The sequence below is a fragment of the Notamacropus eugenii genome, chromosome 2, assembly GCF_028372415.1.
Source record: "Notamacropus eugenii isolate mMacEug1 chromosome 2, mMacEug1.pri_v2, whole genome shotgun sequence".
Taxonomy (NCBI): Eukaryota; Metazoa; Chordata; class Mammalia; order Diprotodontia; family Macropodidae; genus Notamacropus; species Notamacropus eugenii.
This window is the reverse complement of record NC_092873.1, coordinates 13,515,296-13,538,141: the sequence shown is the minus strand read 5'-3', so window position 1 is coordinate 13,538,141 and position 22,846 is coordinate 13,515,296. Positions and strand designations below refer to the sequence as shown.

The following is a 22,846-nucleotide window of genomic DNA, read 5'->3' as shown; positions in this document are numbered from 1 at the left end:
GTGTGAGTGTGTGTGTGCATATGTGTGTGTGACTGAGTGTGACTGTGTGTGTGAGTGTGTGTGTGCATGTGTGTGTGAGTGTGACTGTGTGTGTGCGTGTGTGTGTGCATATGTGTGTGTGACTGTGTGTGCGTGAGTGTGAGTGTGTGTGCATGAGTGTGACTGTGTGTGTGGGAGTGTGAGTATGAGTATGTGTGTGTGAGTGTGTGTGTGAATGTGTGTGAGTGTGACTGTGCGTGTGCGTGTGACTGTGTGTGCATGTGTGTGAGTGTGACTGTGACTGTGTGTGTGAGTGTGTGTGCATGTGTGTGAGTGTGATTCTGTGTGTGTGAGTGTGACTGTGTGTGTGCGTGTGTGTGAGTGTGTGTGCATATGTGTGTGTGACTGTGTGTCTGTGTGTGCATGTGTGTGAGTGTGTGTGCATGTGTGTGTGACTGTGTGTGTAGGAGTGTGAGTATGAGTATGTGTGTGTGTGTGTATGTGCATGTGTGTGTGTCTGTGTGTGTGTGACTGTGTGTGTGTGAGTGTGCATGTGTGTGTGACTGTGTGTGTGAGTGTGTGTGTGTGAGTGTGACTGTGTGTGAATGTGTGTGTGAATGTGTGTGTGACTGTGTGTGTGTGAGTGTGACTGTGAGTGTGAGTGTGTGCATGTGTGTGTGAGTGTGATTCTGTGTGTGTGAGTGTGACTGTGTGTGTGTGCATATGTGTGTGACTGTGTGTGAGTATGACTGTGTGTGTCTGTGTGTGCATGTGTATGTGAGTGTGAGTGTGTGTGTGAGTGTGAGTGTGTGTGTGCATGTGTGTGTGACTGTGTGTGTGAGTGTGACTGTGTGTGTCTGTGTGTGCATGTGTGTGAGTGTGTGTGTGCGAGACTCTGTGTGTGTGAGTGTGTGTGTGTGAGTATGTGAGTGTGAGTGTGACTGTGTGTGTGAGTGTGACTCTGTGTGTGTGTGTGTGTGACTGTGTGTGTGTGTGTGTGACTGTGTGTGTGTGTGGGGGGGGATTTCTTGTTCCCTCTTCCCACCGCCATCCCCAGCTATGTTCCTAATATTTGCACTTTAAAGTTAAAGGGTCATGGGTCTAGAGTGAGAAGAAATCTCATAAACCTCATTTTACAGTTGAAGACACTGAGTTTCGACTTGCTCAAGGTCACCCAGGAAGTTAGTCAGAGATAGGATTAGAATCCAGGGCTCCCTGGCTCCCTGCCCACCCCCTCCATTCTAAAGCCTGGGCAGAAGACCCCTGGGCATGGCGGGGGTGCGCTGAGCTGGGCCTCGACCATCAGCATTGGTCCAGAGAGGAAGGTGAAGTCCGATCTGAGGCCTGGGCTGCCTCATTGTCCACTGGGGGCGAGGGTGGCAAGGCTACCAGACCCTTCTTCTGTGATCTCTCAAGTGCCAGGTTGGTCATGAGCTGCCCCTCCCTTCCTCCCTTCCTCCCTCCCTGCCCCAGGGACTCAGCTGGCTCTCAGCTATCAGGGGACCCCTGGGGTTTCAGCTGGCCATGTTCTAGGTCTCCCTCCCATGGCTCTCTGCATTTTAACCCAGGGATTTGGGGAGATTGAGCCCATAGGATATGAATCCCTAAAGGTGGGATCTCGGGCGCTGGGAAGGGACTGAGTAGAGTTGGGTGGAGGCCAGCCTGGTGCTATTCAGAACCCAGGCTGGTGGCCACCTTTTAGGACCAAGGCACAGACTAGAGCATCATTGCTGCTGGACTCAGGGTGCAAATAACCGTCCCTAGTCTGAAAAAGACCCAAGTGACTTTGTCTGATGCTAAAGGCCCCTCTAGAGGGAGACAAAGAGACGCAGAAAGAGACAGGTTGTGAGAAAAAGTAACAATGGCCTCCCGGTGATCTTCCCAACTCTGACCCTTTGTCCAAGCTGTGCCCTACTCCTGGCATGCATCCCATCTCCCTATCTCCCCCAAATGGAAACCTCTCACATTCCTCAAGGCTCCACTTATGGGCCACATCCTACAAGAAATCTGTCCTGCGTGCCCGGGTCCTGACTCTTCCTTATTACTCTCTGTTGTTTCCTGCTGATTCTAGAATGTGAGCTCCTTGGGAGCAGTGACTTTTCATTTTTGACTTTGTACTTCTGGTGCCATGCTCAGTCTGTATTGGGTGCCTACTAAATGAATGGATAAAGGAGTAGATGGATATGTGGGTAGATGGATGGGTAGATGGGTGGATAGGTGGATAGATGGATGGATGGAACAGACAAGAAAAGGCAGACACACAAATTACAGAATGAGACCTGGACCAGGCAGAGCAAAAAATGCAGACGCTGAAAGACAGTGAAGTAGAATGGCTGAGAATGCACCGGAGCTTATACACATGAACAAGAACCTGCAAGGTTCTGGAACCTGTAAAGGAGGAGGCAGGATGGCAAGTGGAGATTGGCTCCTTGGGGAGAGAGGATTGGCTGAGCATGGTGTAGCTGGTATTCCAAGCACACCACCTGCCATAACCAAGCTTTTATTAAACATCTGTTGTGTGCCACATCCCATGCTGGACAATGGTGATTCAGAGACCCAAAAAAAGGAAACAATTCTTTGTCTTAAAAAGCCCACATTCTGTTGGCAGAGAAGCCACATACATGCACATGCATATGTGTGTCCATGAATAGAGGTGGAGTTGGTATCAGGAAAAGCTTCCTTTAGCAAGAGAGATGAGTGACAGCCTCAGGTCAAGGCAGACATGACCCCAAGCTCCTCACATTGAGCTCATCTCCAGAGAGGGACAGGGACCTTGGCACCAGACCCTGGGGAGCCGGGCCCAGTCTTCCTCTTACCCATGCCCTGGCAGCCTCCAATGGGCCGAGAGTTCCCAAGAACACACCTGCTGATAGGGTGTGCCATCCCGAGTACAGCCAGCCTTCCTCTCTCGAGGTTTCCCAGTTCAGCCTTCCTTTCTCCAGTTTTCCTGGTCCTGATGAGGCTCATCAGGGAAGCAGCCACCAGAGCTCCCAGACTACTGGAGTGGGTGCCTCAGTAGCACATCTGCCCTGGCATGGGAGCTCTTTGGGCATAGACCTTGCCCCCTTACCAGACTGTGAGCTCCTCCAGAAGAGGGACATTTTGAAGGATACTGGGTTCTAGGAGAGGTGCTATCACACCTAATTTGGTCATGTCATTCTTTCAGGATGAGCCTTGATTTTCCGCATCTGGGAAATATAAAGGGTTAGACTAGAGATCACAAACCCAACTCCCCATGCCCACTCATTCATTCCCTGTTCTAGGTTCTCTTCAGGCTCTTCCCAGCTCTGGCTTTCCCTATTCTAAGGTTCTTCTCAGCTCTGACATTCCTTGTTCTAAGGTCCATCCCAACTCTGACACTGGGTTCTGGGTTCTAAGATTCCTCAGTTCTGGCACTCTTATTTGACATGACATTTGAGACAAAGATGAGAAACTCTTAAGATTCTTCCAGAACATGGCTCAAAATAATGTTGTTCATGGACTGCTAGCAGGGGTAGGGACCTTCTAGGTGACCTGGCCCAAGCCCTTTGTTTTTACATAGGTAAATGTCGAGGCAGAGAGAGGTTGACCATTTCCAGGGCCTCTGTTCTGTCCAGGCTGTTTGATAGCTGAGGAGTGACAGACTTCTCAAAGGCTGACAGCTGGAACAAGTCTTCCTATACCTGGACTCCACTCTTACAGCCCAGCACTGAGCATGGCCCCTGGCCATGACGGATATAGCCCTTTGGGGCTTCAGGCATGAGGTCTATACCAATAGGGTTTTGGCAATAGTTCTGGTGCCCATAATCCTGGTGTCTCCCCCGGGGGGCAAACCCCCTTTGAGTGAAACCCAGGATTAAACCAAGGCAGAGCCCTAACCAGGTATCCAGGTAGCTGGGACAGAGCCAGGTGAAGGGACAGGCCCTGTGTGCCACATCAGGACTCCTCCTGTGTCTGGTTAGGTCAGGGGAGCTGAGGAAGCTGAGAACCTGGGAGCCCAGGCCCCTTGCAAGGGGCTGGGGTGGAAAAGTCTACAATCCAGGTACTCAACTTACTGAGGAGGGCGGAGGGTGCAGTGGGATCCACCGATGGCAGTGGTGAGGTGTGGACAAGACCGAACACGAAAAGAGGTGGCTGAGAGAAGAATGGTTAGCCATGTGGGAGGGCAAGGAACTCAGTGTATCGGGGGCAGGGTAGGAGAAACAGCCAGCCTTGGAGCGGGGAGCACCAGAGATGTAGGCTGGGAGTAAGGAAGGACCTGGGAGGCCAAGCTCCTCATTTTACAGCAGAGGAAACTGAGGCCCAAAGAGTTCTGAACTGACTTATCCAAGGACACACCGGTACTAAGCAGGCATAGTTGGAAGTCAGATCCCAGCCCTCTCTCTTTCCCTGGGCACAAGATGCTCACAACATTCTCAAAGCTGAACACCTCACCCCTCCTGGCTCATCACAGGCCAGCCACCTTCCCATATGTGGCCAGCAAGCCTCGTCGAAGGCTGTTTCAGGACATTTCACACTCCCTTGTGTGGGCCTGGAGCACCCCCCAGGCCATGGCTCCAGCAGCAGACCCAATTCCCAGAGGTTACACACCACCACCAAACCTGGGCTTAACACAAAAGGTCAATTTTTATTGAGTTACAAGAACGCCAGAACAAAACAGGCCTTTCATTCATTCCCAAAACATTGCGGGGGGAGGAGGGAAATGGAAAGTCATAAAATCAAGTTCTTGTTTCCTAAGAATTCGGCCTCCATGGGGGGAAAAGGGGGAGGGGGTCAGGAAAGGTCCCTTTAAACGTGAAGAACATTCAGTTCCTAACTACCACCAGAGAGGAAGTGCCAGCCGCAACAGAGAAGCATCAGGTCCACGGTCTAGAGATGGGGATTTCTCCTACTCGCCACCCCCCACTCCAGGCTGCACCACTATGGCTAAAACATCACCTTCCTCATTTCCACAGGGAGAAGAAATCTGTTAGTAGGCTGTGGAGGACAGGCATGCCAGGCACTGCTCCCACCCCTCTGGGCTCCTGCCTAGACCACCAGCTGCCTCGTCCCTTCTCCATCCCTCGACTTCTCAGACTTGTCCTCTTCCAGCACAAACTCCTTTTCTCACTTGCTCCTGCCCCATCTTTAATCATTTCTCTTCCCTTCTCCTCCTCCAAACCTCCAGGTCTCCTTGAGCAAAGGCCCTCTGCCGATCAGATGGGCAAGTAAGGCTCAGGGCTCACTTCCACGTTACCATTTCCAACCAGCCTGTCCTCTCTAGCAGGCTCAGGGACATTGGGGTGGGGGGTGGGAGGAGGGTAGCACTGGAAAAGTACGATTTTCCTGGGAGAGTCAAGCACCCCTCCATTGACAACAACATACATTCTAACCTACTTACGACTTTTAAAGGGAGTGCTTTGGACAGTGAATACTTTTAACCACCATCCCACACCTTTGAAATGGGGATCACAGGGAAGTGACCAGTCTAAATCTAGTTCTTGTTCTCAACCTGAAAACAGTTATCAGCACAGATAACTAAGGGATAAAGAGCCCTTGGGGGGACCCCAAGAACATTGAAGTTTGTGAGTCTCATACATCCTGCTCTAGGGGTAGTAAGTAGAATTGGACATTTCTAAAGCAGAGAGGGGTCACTGCTGTAGGATTAGCAAAATCCTGCCCAGGAGGGGGAGGGGGAGAAGGGGAAACTGAGAATCCCTCCATCTTATCTCCTGAAGTCTCTTAATAAGGTGAAACTTGGCTGTTCACCTGGGGCACTCCCTGTATCCCACCAATCCCTGGGCAGGCACCATTTCTTACCCTTATCAGGGGCTTCCTCAAAGATCAAGGCTAGACACCATCCATCCCCACTGCCAAAGGGTCATCTTCCCTCTGAGACCCATCTAAGAGGGACTGGCCCCAGAACCAAAGACACTATGTCCCAGGGCTCCTCTGAGCTGCCCAGATTAACATTAAGCAAACCAAGGCCTCTCTCAGGACTTAGAAGACTGGGCTTTTCTCAGTGGACTGGGAAAAACGGAGACACCAAAGCAGGAAGGAGAGCCCATGAGAGGAGGCAGATCATGCTGGTGCTCTCAGAAAAGGGGCATCCTGGATACTGGGCACTAGAAAGTCAGCTCAACCCCTTCATCTTACAGAGGGAGAAAAGTGAGGCCCAGAAAGGGGAAAAGAAGTCTGAAAATCCCCCATTGGCTTGGTCTTGGATGTCCAAGGGTGCTCCAAGGGATAATCTAAACACCACGCACTCCCAGTACAGGGTCAGAGGGAATGTTTGTGCTCTAGACTCCCCCCTCCCAGCATCTGGGTCAGAAAAGGAGGATGTGGAGAATCTCCTTCTGACATCTTAAGGCCACTGTGATGTGTGCCTGAGAGAGGCAGCCTGAGGTAAGGCAGCTCAGTCTAGTAGAAAGAGCCATGGATTCAATGCCAGGCAACTTGGTTTGGAAGCTGCACTTCTCACTGCCTGTGTGATCTCAGGCAAACCTTTCTGAATCTCAGTTTCCCTGTCTGTAAAAGGAGGCAAGCTTGGACTCTCTGTAATCCCTAAGGTCTCCCTCCCCATTTAGCTTTTTAGATTGATGCACCCACAGCTAGGCATGAAGATTGTGCTGGAAGTGGGGGCAGGTGAACTCTTCAGACTGCGACATGCCCAAAGGGAAGGCAGAAAACCCTCCAGAGACAATCAAAGATTGAACAGCTGCCTCAGCTGCCCACTTGTTCTGGGCAGTCTCAGAAGGCAACCTGAGAGACAGGCCCTAGAACCTAGGGCTGGAGGATGCTGGGCAGCTCCTGGGCAGGGCGGGGCAGAAAGTCAATGGAGTTCAAACTTTTGGACCAGCTTGTAGGGGAAGAAGCAGCTAGTGACATTCTCAGGAGGAAAGGAGGCATTAGGTGCTCCTCATCTGAAACCAGACTGACCCAGTCATAGGTTCACAAGGTTTCAGACTTGGGGGAACCTTGGGATCCCTCCAGTCTGATCCCCTCATCTGGCAGAAGCCTAAATTGCTTTCTCAGCATCAAACAGATCACTGAGTCAGGATTTGAAATCAGGTCTCCTGATACCTCATCTGGTGTTTTTCCAGCCATACCAGGCTGATCCTCTGAGGGAGGCTCCCAAAGGTGCTGGTCCTAAGAACAACCCACATTTCAGGACAAATCAGCAGGCAGTTTGTGAGCTGCTCAGGCTCAGCTTGGCCAGTGAGGCTGAGGGAAGCCCTGGCCAGGGGAGCCCCAAAGAGCATGTCTGAGGGCAGGTGATTATCACAACTTCCCAGGGGGTGCAGGGAGTGGTGGGCTGAGGCCCAGGAGCTAGGCAAGCAACTGGCAGAGACACAGGCAGGGCCTGGGCTGGGGGTAGCTGGCAACTGAAGACAACACAGTCTATCTCTTTCTTTCCCTCAGGGAAGAGAGACCTGGGAGTCATGGCAGGGTGAAGAAGGAGCGCAGCCTGCCACATGAAGGCCAGAAGCAGAAGCCAGGCTCGGAATGTGGTGAGGAATGAGACTTAACATTTAGGCTCGAATCTGAGCGACTCCAATGGCCAAAGGGACCATCATGTCTCCTGACCACTAAACCCACATAAAGAACTAAGTCAGATCAGCCACTGCCAGATGCCAGGAAGTTGGAGAAGGGAAGTTTGCTCTGGGGAGAGAGAGGAGAGAGAGAGAGAGAGAGAAAGAGAGAGAGAGAGAGAGAGAGAGAGAGAGAGAGAGAGAGAAAGAGAGAGGGGCGGGGAGAGGGAGAGAGAGAAGAGAGGGAGAAAGGAAAGAGGGAGGAAGAGAAGGGGAGGCAGAGAGACAAGAGAGGAAGGAGGTATTAAGAGGGCTCCCTGAAATGGCCCTGGACCCTGTTGGAAGAGCTCGGGTTGCTCAAACCCAAAGTGCTGCTCAGTCCCTGCCTCCCTTCCCCACAGGTCCCTAAAGGTGGGTAGGGGCTTCATTTGTGGAGATAAGCATCCAACCAGAGATCTCCTGACTTCTTCAAGGACCTGTGGAGAAGGAGAAGAGGAGGTCACGGAGCTCAGGAACCTTAGAGGACATCTAGTCCAAAGTTCTCATAATACATATGGGGAAACTGAGGCCCAGGGTGGGGTGTGCCCTGGATTTGGAGTCTGAGGCCCTGGGTTTGAGTCCCAGTTCTGGTACTGATGTGTGACCTCAGGAAAGTCCCTCACTTCAATGGGCCTCATTTTTCCCATCTGTAAAATGTGGGAGTCAGACTACATGGTCACAGAAGGGTCTGAGGCTCTTGATTCTCTAGTGAAGGGTCGGGATTAGAATTCAGGTCTTTCCAGTTGCCTTGTCCTGCGTTAGCAGACAGTACAACCTCCTTTTGCTACCATCTTATGACCCCAAGCTTCTGGGCATGGACCCAGGAGACCTTGATGAGGCGCTCCCACTAGTGGCTATGTGCCAATCACCAAGCGTGTTCTCTCAGGGCACCACATCTCCCTGTCAGAGCTGGGCCCATCCACCCACCCATCCACTAGCTCTTACCCCACGATGTCCAGGAGGGCTCTCATGAGGGGCTTCTCTTGGTAAAGGATGCCATGCTTTGCACACAGAGACTTGACCAGGGGGGCGACCTTGTGGTAATTGTGACGAGGCATGGTGGGGAAGAGACTGGGGAAGGGGCAGGGAGAAAGGAGGTAAGCAAGGCCTAGAGGGAGACCCTCTGAACCACCCCTTCCTTCTACAGATGAAGAAACTGATGACCACAGAGGACCACTGAGAACTCAGCCACCTAACCAGCTTTTGGAAGGGTGGGAACCTGAACCTGGATCTTCTACTTCCCTACCGAATGCTCAGTGGAACTCCTGACTGGAAAGGACATGGGCGAAGAAAAGTCCCAGTGAGGGGATTCCATCAAAGCAGACCAGCATCTGCTCTGCAATGGATTTTCTTAGAAAGGGACCTGGGACATTGAGCCCCAGATCACACAGTCAGAACGTGTCAGGGGTGAGATTTAAACCCAAGTCTTTCTACCTCCCAGATTGGGTCTTTATCTGGGGCCACAACTGGCTCTCAATGGTGCAACCACAGTGCCTTGTGCCCATGATGGGGTCAAGGTTGAAGATGAGCTGCCCTGGCACAAAAGCTTTGGTGGTTCTGGGCACATCTGCCTATTTTGGGCATGTGCGTGCATAGGAGGCATTTAATGCAGCTCAATCAGCATTTACTAAGCATCTCCCCTAGGTCAGGCACTGCGTCTGGGACACAGGCCAAGTATCTTTGCATTGGCTGGGTCACCAGACCTGGAATGCTCTTCCTCCTCCTCCTCAATATCATGCTTCCTTTGAGACTCTGATCAAAGGTCTGCTGCCTCCAGGAGGTCTTTCCTGGCCCCTCCTCCAGATGTCACCCCTCCTAGACTGGACCCAGTGCAGCAGTTGCCACCCCATGCCCTCCCCAGCCCACACTGGACTCACTGGTGCTCAATCTGGAAGTTGAGGTGACCACTGAACCAGTCATTGAAGAAGGACTGTTCCACGTTACAAGTGGCTGAAAGCTGCCAGAGAGAGAGAAGGTCAGAGACAAGTAAGGAGCTGATGTCCCCAGGGGTGTCCAGCTCCTTAGGCCAGGTGGGGGAAATCCCCCTCATCAACCACAGCACCAGAATCACCCAGGATCAAAGCTGGAAGGGATTCAAAAGGCAGCCCCCAATGGAGCCCCCAACAAATCACCATCTAGGACAGGGAACTCACTACCTGTAGAGGGAACCCTTTCCATTTGGGAACAGCCCTCATCACTAAGAACTTTCTCCTTAGGTCAGTCTCAATCAGCTTCTTCTACTTGCCGTCAGTACATCTAGTTCTGCCTTTGGTAACCAAGCAGAACGACACTGATCCCTTTCCCCCAAGACAGCACTTCAGAGAACTTTATTATTATTATCTACCTCATAAATCATCAACCTAGCAAATAATATTGTTATTAACTCCTCCTACCCCACCCAACTCTTCTGTTCTACTTTAGATAAGAATATCCCTTGTTCCTCTAAGCCATCCCCAGGTGGCCTGCTCTCCCTGAAGCAGGACCTTGATCCCAGATTTTATTGCTTCACTCACAGGGCATATGGAGACCCATTATTGGGGCTCCATCCATTTCCTCTGTAGACTGAGCTAAGTAAAACTTAGGATCAAAAGGTCTAAATTATTACCAACCTGAGAGACTCTCATTCCTTATGTACTCACATCCCCCAATGATGAAAGGGAAGATAATTCCTGAGCCTCTTCCCACCTCACCCTTGCCATAGCCCTCACCTGGCTACTGAGCCAGTCCTGGTATTTCTCCCGGTCGATGTCCATAGGAATATGATTCATCTGCGTGACCCACACAAACCAGTGGCTCTCCAGGAACCTGGGAAGAGAACACAGGCAGGACAGTGAGGTGATGCTCTATATACACCCAGGGTCCCCTTGGAGATTCTAAAGGTGTGACAACCTAGGCGTCAGGGAGGGGAGTTGCAGAAAAAACAGTGCCTTTATTGCTTACTGGGGCTACCCACTTGTGCCAGGAAACCAATGGAAGGTCAGTGTCCCCATGGTGACCCACAGAGGGGAGGAGGATTAGGGGAGTCTGCTGGAGCATCTGGAAGTTTAGACCAGTAGATGTGTCCCCACAGGGCTCTATGCCCAAAGTAGGTATGGCAACAAGCAGGCAGTGGGCATCTGGGCATGGTCTACATCGTCAGGAGGAGTAGAAAAGCATAGGACTTTTTAATCTGGACATGTTGCCTTGACACTGGCCTAAACTCCCTGTGCACTGATTAGTCAGGGGTCTGTGCTCCTAAGGCAGTCTTCACTCCCTCAGAGAGCAAAAGGGAATGGACCCCTGAGCTCCCTGTGCAGTCCTGAGGCCTTTAAAGAAGTGGTCCTTGGGCTGGCAGATGGGGGGCAGTTGAGACAAGCTTTCTTTCTTGTCCCCAAGAACAAATCAGCACAGCTTGGTTACCTGATGAAGTTAAGGAAGCAGAGGGATCCCAGGACTCCATAGAAAGGGATGTAAGTGAAGAAGAACCGGGTATAGTAGCTGATGGCCCAGGCCAAGTCCTAGGGAGAGAGACGAGACATTAGATGCCAGACCTCACTCACACTGCTAGATGTTCTGGGGCCCCTCCAGAGTGTGTGTGTGTGTGTGTGTGTGTGTGTGTGTGTGTGTGTGTGTGTGTGTGTGTGTGTGTGTGTGTGTCTGTGTGTGTCTGTGTGTGTCTGTGTGAGTATGAGTCTGTGTATGTGTGTGTGTGTGAGTGTGTGTGCGCACACATGTGCCATGGAAGGGCTACATTGACAGACTTTAACTAAAGCACTAACATCACCATCTCATTAGGGGCTAAACAACCCAATGGGGTGGAATAACAACCATCACAATGTCCATTTTACAGTAGAAGAAACGGAGGCCAGGAAAGTAATTAAGTGTCAGAGGTGGGGTCTGAACCAGTATACGTTTGCCATATTGCATCATAACTGTCCACAAAGGTAGAGACAATGCTTCCTCTGTATTCTGCTCAGGCCCCACCTCCCAATACCTTGCTCTACACAGAGAATCAGAGTCTAGAGCCAGAAAGGTGCTCAGAGGCCTCCCCACATTTTATAAAGGGGAGGACGAAAGGGAAGGAGAAGGAATGGAGTGCACTGACCGCACTCCATAATGCAGCCAAGGTTGCATCGTCTAGGATAAGAAGGGGGCAGGGTGGACCAGAGCCTGGACCCAGAATTTCCCCAGCAGGTCAGCTCCTTCCCATCACTTTGGGTCATCTTGAGGGAGCCCAGGCTCGAGGCAGGATCAAACCTGGGTCATCTTGACCCGCAGGGCTGGCTTTCCAGCCACCATGCTCTACCTCTCTCTGCTTTGGCTGCTTCACCTACAAAATGAGGATGACAATAGCACCTACCTCACAGGGTCAAGTCAGAGAGTAAAGTGCTTTGCAAACTTTAAAATGTTCCATAAATGCTAGTTATCATCATCGTTGACACCATTATTATATAGCCTAAGACACAGAACCAAAATACACACTGGTTGCACCCTATGCATTTCCCTACAACCCCCGTATACACACAGGAGCTGGGAGGCACCTTGGCTCAGGCCACATGGTCCACTATCGGTCCATTTTACAAATAAGGAAACTGATGATCCGGCAAGTCAGAGGAGTTACCCAAGGTCACACAAGATGTATCAGGCATAATATTCAGAGTCTGCTGCTCTGATGTTCAATCTATCCATCTTACAGATTCAGTTTGGAAGAGCTGTTCCAAACCTCCCCTCCCCCAGTTTTACAGATGAGGGCATTGAGGCTCCAAAAGAGAAGAGAAAAAATTTGCCCGGGATCATACGAAGAGTGGGCAGCTGTGGGGGGATTTAGACTCAGGTCCTCTGACCCCATGTCCAGTGTTCTCCCAGAATCACAGAATGACAGAGTTCAGAGAGACCCCAGAGGTCAGCTCCTCTGCTGACCCAGTGCTGGCCCCAGCAAAAAAGACTACAGGACAGAACAAAGGTGAGCCCAAAGAGGGATGGATTCCCTTGGGGGATTTACAATTCCAGAGGCAAAGGTGCCTGGGTTTGGAGTCAGAGGGCCTAGGTTTGAATCCTGACTTGGTCCTTAACAGCCCATGTGAATTTGGGCAATTGTCTCTATTTCCCTGGAGATCAGTTTCCTGAATGGGGGGCTTGGACAAAAAGACCTTTAGGGTTCTACTTCCCAGTTCTAAATTTGAGCCTCAAGGCTAATCACTGACTACTCCCATGGGGAAGGAGAGCAGCTGACTCCTCAGAGACCACAGCCACCCAGTTCAGTACAGTACCCTGCACACTGGAGCTCCCCCCAGGCCTGGGCCTGGTCCACCCTTCCCCAAAGGCCTGGTGACAAGTATACTCCCCAGCACCTGGGAACATAGGACTCACCACCCAGTCCTTGCGCACAAGCATAGTCATGATGATCTGGAATTGGAAGTACATGGGGATGAGCAACGGCGGCCCAACTGTGGGAGAGAAGAGAGAGGAGATGTTGAGAAGGGGCAAGGAAAGGGAGAGTGTGATGGTGGAGGCTTGGCCCATCAATGCATACCTTCCCATCCCCCAATCCCAGCCCTTTCTGTATGTACTCAGGGCTTAGGCAGGACCCTGGGGCTGCAGGGAGGTGACCAGAGTTGGCCTCATTGATCATGACCATCATCATATAATGTAGAGGTCATCTGGGGAGTCACAGCAAAGAGGGTTGAGTAACAGCCTAAGAGGGGAGAGACCTAAAGCCTGGCTACATCTCGGCTCGAGCCATCTGAATGACCGCAGATGCACACTTTCCTTTCTCTGGGCCTTGGTTTCCTCATTGATAAAAGGAGTGAGCAAGTAGCATGGCTTGGTGGGAAGTGTACTGAATACGGGGCCAGGAGAACCCACTTGGGCCCAAGCTCAGCCACTTATGTATGAGCTATGGCACCACCAGGAAGTCATTGAACTTCTGTGGGACTCAGTTTCCTCATCCATAAAATGAGTGAGTTCATAGGTTGGCATAGTCAAAAGTCCATTAAGACTTAGAGTCAAAGAATCTATGTTGGGACCTATGCTCTGCATTTTATCTGCTGCTGGATGAAGGACAAACGTCTTTATTTTTTTTTTTATTTACAGGGTCTCTATTTCTTCATCTCTAAAATGGGAATAAAATAAAGATGTCTCTTATAGAGGTGCTCTGGGGAAAGGAGGCAGACATGAGGCTGAGCATGAAATCAGGAAGACCTAAATTCCTGTCCAGCTTTAGACCATTGATTAGCTGGGTGACCCAAGGTTAGGCATCTGGTGGCCTCAGTCTCCTCATCTGTAAGATGAGGATAATAACAGGACCTACCTCCCAACGCTGTTGTGAGGATACAAGAAGTTAATGTCTATAAAGAAGTTGGCCAACCTTAAAACATCCATAAATGCTGTCTACTAGACGTTATCCTCATAATTCGATGGGATCTCCAATGATTAATATCAATATGATAGTGTCAGTTATAATAATGATTACTGGATTATATGTTATTTATTATTAGGTGGGAGCTCATGTTATTAGAAATTAATATAACAATGGATGTCTATTATTATTAATACAATATTAATTATAATAATTTATTGTTAGATAGAAACTCCAGTGGTTAACAGCATAATACTAATTAGATTATTATAATATAATGATAGATAATAATTATTAGGTGAGATCTCCAGTTATTAAATTAATTAACATTATTATAATATCTACATTGTATAATAATATATGATAATTAGTAGCACATCAATGTTATTAGATGGGAATCTCCCATTATTATATTAATCATAATTATTACAATAATATAAAATCATTATTAGATAGGGTCCATGGTTTTTATTCCTCCTCCGCCTCCCAGTTGTAGTATCCCATGAACTCTTGACTCTTCTCTGAACTCCTAGGAGATGAGATACCCCATGGTCACCAATGGGGGAGGGACAGAAGCAGCTCTGCTAGGACTGCTGAGGGTCTGGGGCCTGGGGCAGGGTTTGGCTGGGCACTCCAGGCTCACCACTGTACTCACTCAGAAAGAAGTACTGGTGCTGGTGGTTGTAAGGCAGGTATTTCAGTTTCTTCTTGCCATACTGGAGGAGAGAAGGGAAATCGTTCAGAACTATCTGGACTCCTGACCCTGGCCTGGGGAGAGCCTAGCCCTGGGACCAGTGGGCAGGGGAGAGTCTGGGGGAGGTATCACATCAGGTGACAGGAATCCCAAGTGATCCTAAGAAGCTAGAAAGAGGGGCCAAATTTCCCAAGATGACATTTAATGAAGACAAAAGTAAAGTTCTACACTTGGAATAAACAATCAATTGCAGAAGGCCAGGATTGAGGATTAGAATTTGCCTGAGCTCACTCACAAGTGCTTGGTGGGGCAGACAATCAGTCAACAAACCTTTATTAAGTCCCTTCGATGTGCCATGCTAAGCCAAGGTTGTGCCTAATGCTACTGTATCTGTATTACTAGGATGAAAAGCCAAGCTGGCTTGTGGCCTTGATAAGGGCAGAAAGCCAAATGGACAACATGAGTCAGTTGCCTGCGTGTTATATTTGGCTGAAGGTGCCTCCATACACACCGCAGGGGGAGTGGCCCTATTAGGAGGAGAAGGGACCCTCTGACAGGGATGTCTGTGGCTGCAAGCCCACCCAGGTGGAACACTCTGTTTCCTGCCCTTTATCCAAGAGCTGCGTTGCATCAAGGCCCAGGGCCAGCCTTGGCAGCACTGGTTCAGGTGTGTATTACTGATCTGACTGGTTTTTATACCAAGACAAAGGGCATAGGTGGAAAGGGGCAGAAGTGCTTTTTAGACCAAAAGGCACAAGAAGAGGAGAACCCGCTTCACTGCCAAGGGCTGGCAAGGGTCAAAACAGGGTTGGCAAACCACTGACTCCAGGGCTCCTGAGGACTCATTCAGCTCTGAGCTGAGTAAGCACTGATGGGGCCAAGCCCAGCCTGTGGCAGGAAGTTCTGGGCAGCCCAAGCAACATGGTGAGCCAGTGGTCAGTCAAATCCTCAGTAACGTCTGCAACCCTGGACACCAGAACACTGTTCAGGCCTCCCAGACCTACAGAACAAGGGCCATGAGGGACAAGACCTATCATATGACGTGGCCCTTGGAAGCTGAAGCTCATGCAAAGTCCCTCCAATCCAAGAGAACATCTCCCAACTCCACGTCTTTGCATTAATCTCCCTTCATACCCGGAATGCCTTCCCTTCCTCGCCTTCACCATCTGGTTTCCTTCAAGACTCAGTTTAAATCCCACCTAATGAAAGAAGCTTTTCCAGGTGCCCCAAGACTAGGGCCTTCCCTCTAAGACCACTTTCCATCTGCTTGGAAAACTCTATTGTACTCTCAGAGTGATTTGTATGCTGGAATGGGAGCTCCTTGAGGGTAGGGACTATCTTTTACCTTCCTTTATTCCCCCAATCTTTAGCATAGTGCTTGGTGAACAGTAAGTGTTTAATAAATGAGTGTTGACTGGCTTGAATGGGACTGAATACTGCTGTCTAAGAAATGTTGAAGAATATGAAGAATTCAGAGAAGCAAGAGGAGACTTCTCTGAACTGATGCAAAGTGAAGGAAGAAGAACCGGGAAAACAATATTTACAATGCCTACAACACTTTATGGAGAACAACGAACAAATTGTATAATGTATCATTCCAGTGAACAAGATGGTCTGTGCTTCCCTTCCTTATTGGCAGAAGTTGGGGGGGATGGCGCCCCATGGGTCTGGATATCGTCTGTGCTACCAGACTCAGAGGTTGCTACATTTTGCTGAGCCACATCTCCCCCTTTACCCCAGCCCCCAACTTTTTAAAAAATTCATCATCACAGGGGACATGGTTCTCTGGGGAGGGGAGAGAGGGAGGGTAGGAGAAGTGGAGCAGTTGTCAATAAAATTTTTTAACACTTTAAAGCCCTATTTAGCAATTCCATGATTGAGCTGGAAGATTAAAGCTTCTGGACCAAGGGGATGGACAGATAGCCAGAGCCCAATTCCCGCCCAGTCCCACTATTGGGGAGGAACAAACCCTACTCCCCCCAGAGGCCCAGTGTTAGCTGGATGACATTGCTAAGTCTCTTTCCAGCCTGCCTTGCACAGACTCTCCATTCTAGGCAAACTGGTCTATATCTGTGGTTCCCTGAACTTGGCATTCCATCTGCTGTCTTTGCCAACTCCCTCCCTAGGACGTAGGAAGTACTTAATAAACATTATTGATTGACTGACTGATTGACTGAAGCCCAGTGCTGCCATTTACTATCTCTGGGACTTTGAGCCAATTCCCTTTATTTTTCTGCATCTCAGTCTTCTCATCTGTAAATAAAGGAGAAGGACTTGACAACCTCTGCCTCCTTCCAGCTCTTATCTGTATGCTATGGATTCAGCCACAGAATAAGCTCCCTGAGAGAAGATGTGACCTCCGTATCCAAGCCTGACATATAATAATGTCCATTACAACTGGCATTGATAAAACACTTGAAGGTTTGACAAATACTTTCCATAAATCATCATCTCTTTTGATTCCTACTGAGCCTACTAGACCACATCTCAGCTACTATTATCATTATACCCATTTTAAAGAAATAACTGAGACTATCAGAAAGTCAGAAAATGACTTGCCTAGGGTAACAGAGCTAATATGAATCTGAGGCCAGACAATTGTTACGTGGATCTGAATTGAATTCCAGTTTTCTTCCCTGTAAAATGAAGGGGTTGAAGAGGTAGGGAAAGGTGCTCCCAGGTCTAAATTCTGTCATCCTATGCCCTTTGGTATAGCTTGATAATGAGGAATATGGGGAGGGGGTCAGCACTCCAGATTCATGGAGACTGAGAGTCAAGGGGGGTTTTGAAGGATGGGTCTCCATACAGCAAGGGAGAAAGGGAAGTTGAGGCAGCTTCCCTCCAACTGTCTGAGCAGAGCTGCACTTTCTCCAGGTGCAAAGGGGCTGTGTCTGGGAACTGAGACACAAACTATGAGGCCAGCCCAATTATCTCATCAGCCAAAGGCCCAGCCTTCTCCCCCTCTATCAGCATAATGATATTCTCAGCCAGCTTGTTCCCATCCTGGAAGATGATAGATCTTTCTCTCCCCAAAGGAAGGTAAACGAAGGAGGAAAAATTTCTTCCCATCTCATCTCCTCTCAGATGGCTGGGATTGGGCATTCTGAGGGGGGTGATGTCACTCGAGGTCCTCAGGTCCCCCACTCTGATCAGTAGTGTGCTTAAGGTCAGGCTGAGGAAATGAACAGGCTATGGCATAGGAAGGGGATGGGGTCTACCTTTGGAGAGGGCAAGATGTCGCCATGGGGAGGGCCTTAACCTTGAAATGGGATCTGAACCAAGCAGGGTGATTTCCCAGCTGCGTGACAGTCTGGGGTAAGTCCCTGAACTTTTTAGTCTCATTGAGTGTCTATCTGTAAAATGGACAGTGGTGGTGCTCTAGAGGACCTCTGAGGGGCCTTCTCAGGGCTTCAGATCCTGCCCCAGTGATCTCCTTACCCTCTGTCACCCTTCCACACTAATTTTCAAACTCCTGGCCAGACTCCCTCTCCACACTTTCCTCCAAGTCTATCCCTTTCCCTCTGGGCTTCCCCTACTTGAGTTCAGGCCACCAGGACCAGCCACTCAGATGGCTCTAAAAGCCCTGGAGCAAATCCCTGCCCCCCCCCCACCCCTAATCCATCTTTCAGCATCCCAAGATTTAACATTCCTTAGACAGGAGCCTAATCACAAGATGTTGGAAAATCTCTGAGGTCAACCCTATCATTTTACAGAGAGGAGAGCTGGGACACACACAGAGAGGAAGGGAGTTGGCCAAGCTCACACAGCTAGGAAGTGGTAGAATCAGCATTCAAACCTAGAACCCCTAACTCCAGATGCCTCACCACCACTTTTGACCAAGGCCAGGCAATCAGATCTCCCACATTAGCACACTGGCATCAGGATTTCACAGTATTTAACAGGTTTTATCCTACCAGTGGGAATAGAAAGGGTGGGGGGAAAACCGAATCAGAGATTTAGAGCTGGAAGGGACCTTTAATACCATGTAGCACAACACTCTCATTTTACAGAAGAAAAATCAAGGCCCAGTGAAATCGGCCTCTCACCCAAGGTCACATAGATAGTAAGATCTGAACTTTGAATCCTCAGTCTTTCCACTGTTCCCCACTACCTCCCCTATGCTATCACCTGGACAAATCCTTTCCTGACTGAGCTTTAGTTTCCTCTTCTGTTAAAAAGAGGGGGTTAGACTAGATGACCTCAGATGCCCCTTCCAGGAGGAGGAAATCCAACATTCCTAGTAGCCCTGGTTAATGTACCTTCTCTTCCTCTCCCATCCCTGGTAAAGAAACCCACCAGGTAAAAGACATATTCTTTAGTCTGGTTTTCAAGACTCTTTACTACCTGGTCCCATCCTCCCTTTCCATCTTCATCTTCATTATCTCCTACCCTTCCCCATTTTCCTCCATCCATGCTGGACTAGGACCACAATAGGACCACCCACCCTCCTCCATTAATTCCCACTCATCTGGATAGTCCCAACTAGCCTTGGGATGAATCCTGCCTCACAGACTTACAAGCTGAGTGGCCCTGGGGGAGACTTCTCTCTATGGGCCTGTGAAATGACAGGCTGGACAGTGATCTCTGACATCTCTTCTAGCTCTCAGTGGATGACCGCTCTTAAACCCTGACCTGTACTTTGCTCATTATTCGGGGGACCATAATCCCTCGTGCTAGGCAGAGCCCCATAAAAGAAGGAGCCACTTCTCCTCAGCTCCCTAGCTCTGCCCCTAGGGAACTGAACCCACAGCAGGGTTAAATAAATGTTTATGAAATAGATGAACAAATGAATATGTACCTACAGTAGGCACCGACCCCTGAAGTCAGGCTCCATTTAGGGGACAACACAGCCCTGCTCAGAGAGAGACCCCTCCCACCCCAGAACTGAAACAGGATGCCTTTTGTTTCTGGAAAGAGGATTTCTGTGAAATTGTCCTCGGTGGTAAAGCCAGGAGTAATGCTGTTGCTAATGGCAACCCGATTTTAATTCAAAACCCTGGCATTCAAGACAAGCCTGTACAAGACAAGGTGTCCTGGAGGCCTGCCAGACTCCATCTTCCTCATACCCAGATTGGATTATGCCTCAGACCCAGAGCTGGAGGGGACCCCTGGGGTTGCTGAGTCCAGTCCCTTCAATTTACACACAGGGCAAGTAACTCTTGTCTACTCATTACGGAGACTGAGTCAATTCAATCCCAAGCCTTCTAACTAAAAATCCAGTGTTCTTTGGGGAGGAGAGAGAAGGAGGGAGGGAGGGAGGGAAGGAGGGAGGGGGAGAGAGAGAGAGAGAGAGAGAGAGAGAGAGAGAGAAAGAAGCAGAGATAGAAGAGACAGAGTGAGACGAGATAGAGACAAAAGCAGAGAGAGGAAAGAGAAACAGAGAGATGGAGAGAAACAGATGAGGGTGAGGAGAGAGAGGACAGAGACAGAGGAAGAGAAGACAGGAACAAGAAAGAAGAGACAGAGAGAGACAGAAAGACAGAGACACAGAGATAGAGGAGACACACAGAAAGAATGAGGAGAGTCAGAGAGACAGATAAATAGGAAAGAGAGATAGAGACAGAGAGACAGAAGAAAGAGACACAGACAATTGCATTCATGGTGCTTTGGGTTTGCTCTTTCCCCACATTAAAAAAAAATACTCACTAATACCAGTTCTTAGGATGACAGGCTGGTGCTGGAAAGACTTCAGAGGCCAAGCCTTTCATTTTATGGAAGTGGAAACTGAGACCCAGGGAAGTGACTTTTCAAGGCTATACATCAGAGGCAAGATTTGAACCCAAGTCATTAGATCACAGACTTAGAGTTGGAAGGCCCCTCAGAGGCCATCTTCTCCACCCTTCTCATTTCTACACATCACGAATGAGGCCCAGAGAATGGCGTGTCTTAGCCAAGATCACAAAAGTCATGAGCATCACAGACCGTGGGACAGCCTCCCAGTTGTTCCAATCCCCAAGGAAATGCTAAGCTCTTATCTGGTGACAAGGTGCCAGTTACTCCCTTTATCTACACATCTACAAGCATAAGCCTCAATCCAGGCCAACAGAAGGCTTCCTGAAAACTTTGGTGCAGGAAGGGAGATTCTGGTCTAGTAGGCCAGGCCAGAAGATAGCTATCACTTGGAAAGACTCAGGTCTTTGTAGCAAAGGGATTACGCTGCTCTGCCTGGCCCCAGTAGACGAATCAGGAGCTTCTTACATCTCACTCCCACCAGAGAACTCTGTGATCCAAAGACACTAGTCTCCTAGCTGAGCCTCACACAAGACTCTCTCCATCTCCCAACTCCGGGCATTTGCCCTGCCTGAAATGCTCTCCTCCTCCTCCTCCAGGCCTCCTGACTTTCTTTAGGTCCCACTTCCTACAAAAAGCTTTTCCTGCCCCCTGAGTGCCCGTGCCTTCCTTCTGAGATTGTCTCCAATATATCAGGCACATATGTTGTATGTGCAAAGTTGATTTTTTGTCATCTCTCTCCCATTGGAGGGTGAGTTCCTCAGGGACAAGGGCCATGTCTTTGTCTTTGTGTCACAGGCCCTGACGGGGCTTGGCAATTGGGGAAAGTTGAAAAGAAACAGCTTTAGGCTGGATGCTGGGAAACATCTCCTGACTATGAGAGCTATCCCAAAGTAAAAGGGGATGCCTCACAAGAAGGTGAGTCTCTCCCTCCCTGGAGGCCTTCAAGCAGAGGGGGATGACCACTTGTCACCATACTGGAGAAGACCTCTGTGTTCAGGCATGGGTTAGACAAGATGACCTCTGACATCCCTTCCAATCTAAGATTCCACCAATGAGATCTGTGCTTCCCCAGGATTGACGAATACCTCTGCATATATATGGTGTACAGAACCTTGGACTTGGAAGGTGGGAAGACCTGGAGTCAAATTTCCCCACAGTCACTTGGATCACACATTTCATCTGAGGAGGCATCTTAGCAATCATCCAGTCCAACTCCGCTCATTTTACAGATAAGGAAACAGGTTCATTAAGTCATGGAACTATGTCAGAGTGAGATTTAAACCTGAGTCTCCCCGAATCCCAAGTTCAGTTTCATCTCAAGAAATTAGGAAGGAGCATATCTCCATGTGAAGTTAGGCTGGTCCTTCCCCAGACTCCCCATTTCTGGGTAGTGTTCACAACTCAGAGGGGTTCCCTCCCTCCTCCTCTTCTTACCTCCACCGGCTGCCACTCGCCCAGGACAAAGACATGGAGCATGTTGACATCAGGGTCCTTCTGGAAGATGTTGGGTTTGGCATGGTGCTGGAAGTGCCGATGATTCCACCAGTTGGCTGAGGCTCCCTGGATGGAGAAAGAAGGGGATGAGGCTGATGTGCTCTAGGACCTGAAGCTGGAAGGAGCCTGGCGTACTGGGAAACAGCCTATCCATCCTGAGCGATGTTGCCAGAAGAGCTCAACACACAGGGACAGAGACAGCCGGGATCTGGGAAAAGGGGGTGGGAGGCAGGGAGAATAAGGAGAACCCACTATACACCACGTGCATAAGATGACCTTAAAAAATAAGCCAGTAGAAGGAAGTCAAACTGAGTGATTAAGACACCAGTTACAGATAATGAAACATACGTCTCCATTTGTAAGAGACAGGTGGAGGCTCCTGGGGCAGAATGGTAGATATGCTGCCAGATTCACTTACTGTATCACCTGTTTTTGTTTTTTGCTGGGGGGAGGTGCAATTTAAGACAGGGGGGAGGAGGATGAGTGTTTCCAGAAATCACTGATATATACAAGAAAAGACATGCCAAAAAATAGTTTTCTTCTTTAAGTGAAAAAGGACATCTCTCAATAGAAAATGGGTAAACTGCATGATGTAGTAAGTCATTTCTTTCCTCTTCTGTAAAAGAAGATGACTCGATTAGGCAGTCCGACTTCCAGCTGTGATATTTTAGAGACCAAATAATTGTAAGGCTCTTCCCAGGTCTAAATCCAGGAAAGGTCACAAAGCAGTGAGAAGAGACCTCAGAAGTTGTTTAATCATTTTTCAGAGCAGGTAACTGAGGCCCAGAGAAGTTAAAGTGATTTGATTGCCCAGGATCACATAGCTGGTAAGTAGCTGAGGCAAAATTCTAACCCAAGCCTTCCAAGGTACTACAAGAAAATATCCAATAATCACTAATCTCATCATCAGTCACTAATTCTGACCCACTTCCCCAGCCAAGGCTTCTTACCTGAACTGGAATAGGTTTAAGTGGCTGGATTTGGAAGTGACACATTGCTACTACCATTACATGCTTGAGCCTTCCCTCTATACAGGATTTTGATCCCTTCGCCATGACCCTCCCCACGGACGGTGCCTGT

The 22,846-nt window shown here is 49.3% G+C and overlaps 1 protein-coding gene across 1 annotated transcript in view; it reads right to left on the bottom strand.

Annotated features, from left to right (window-relative positions):
• Window positions 1-4,565: 4,565 nt before the first annotated feature.
• FADS2 (fatty acid desaturase 2) overlaps window positions 4,566-22,846 on the bottom strand; it is a 41,153-nt gene continuing 22,872 nt past the window's right edge. The window contains exons 5-12 of the mRNA XM_072638852.1: window positions 21,707-21,832; window positions 14,501-14,561; window positions 12,858-12,934; window positions 10,908-11,005; window positions 10,217-10,313; window positions 9,386-9,465; window positions 8,454-8,579; window positions 4,566-7,945 (exon numbers count right to left, since the gene is read on the bottom strand). Coding sequence (XP_072494953.1) covers window positions 7,894-7,945; window positions 8,454-8,579; window positions 9,386-9,465; window positions 10,217-10,313; window positions 10,908-11,005; window positions 12,858-12,934; window positions 14,501-14,561; window positions 21,707-21,832 — 717 coding nt within the window. The 3' untranslated portion in view covers window positions 4,566-7,893. The remainder of the gene's footprint in view (window positions 7,946-8,453; window positions 8,580-9,385; window positions 9,466-10,216; window positions 10,314-10,907; window positions 11,006-12,857; window positions 12,935-14,500; window positions 14,562-21,706; window positions 21,833-22,846) is intronic.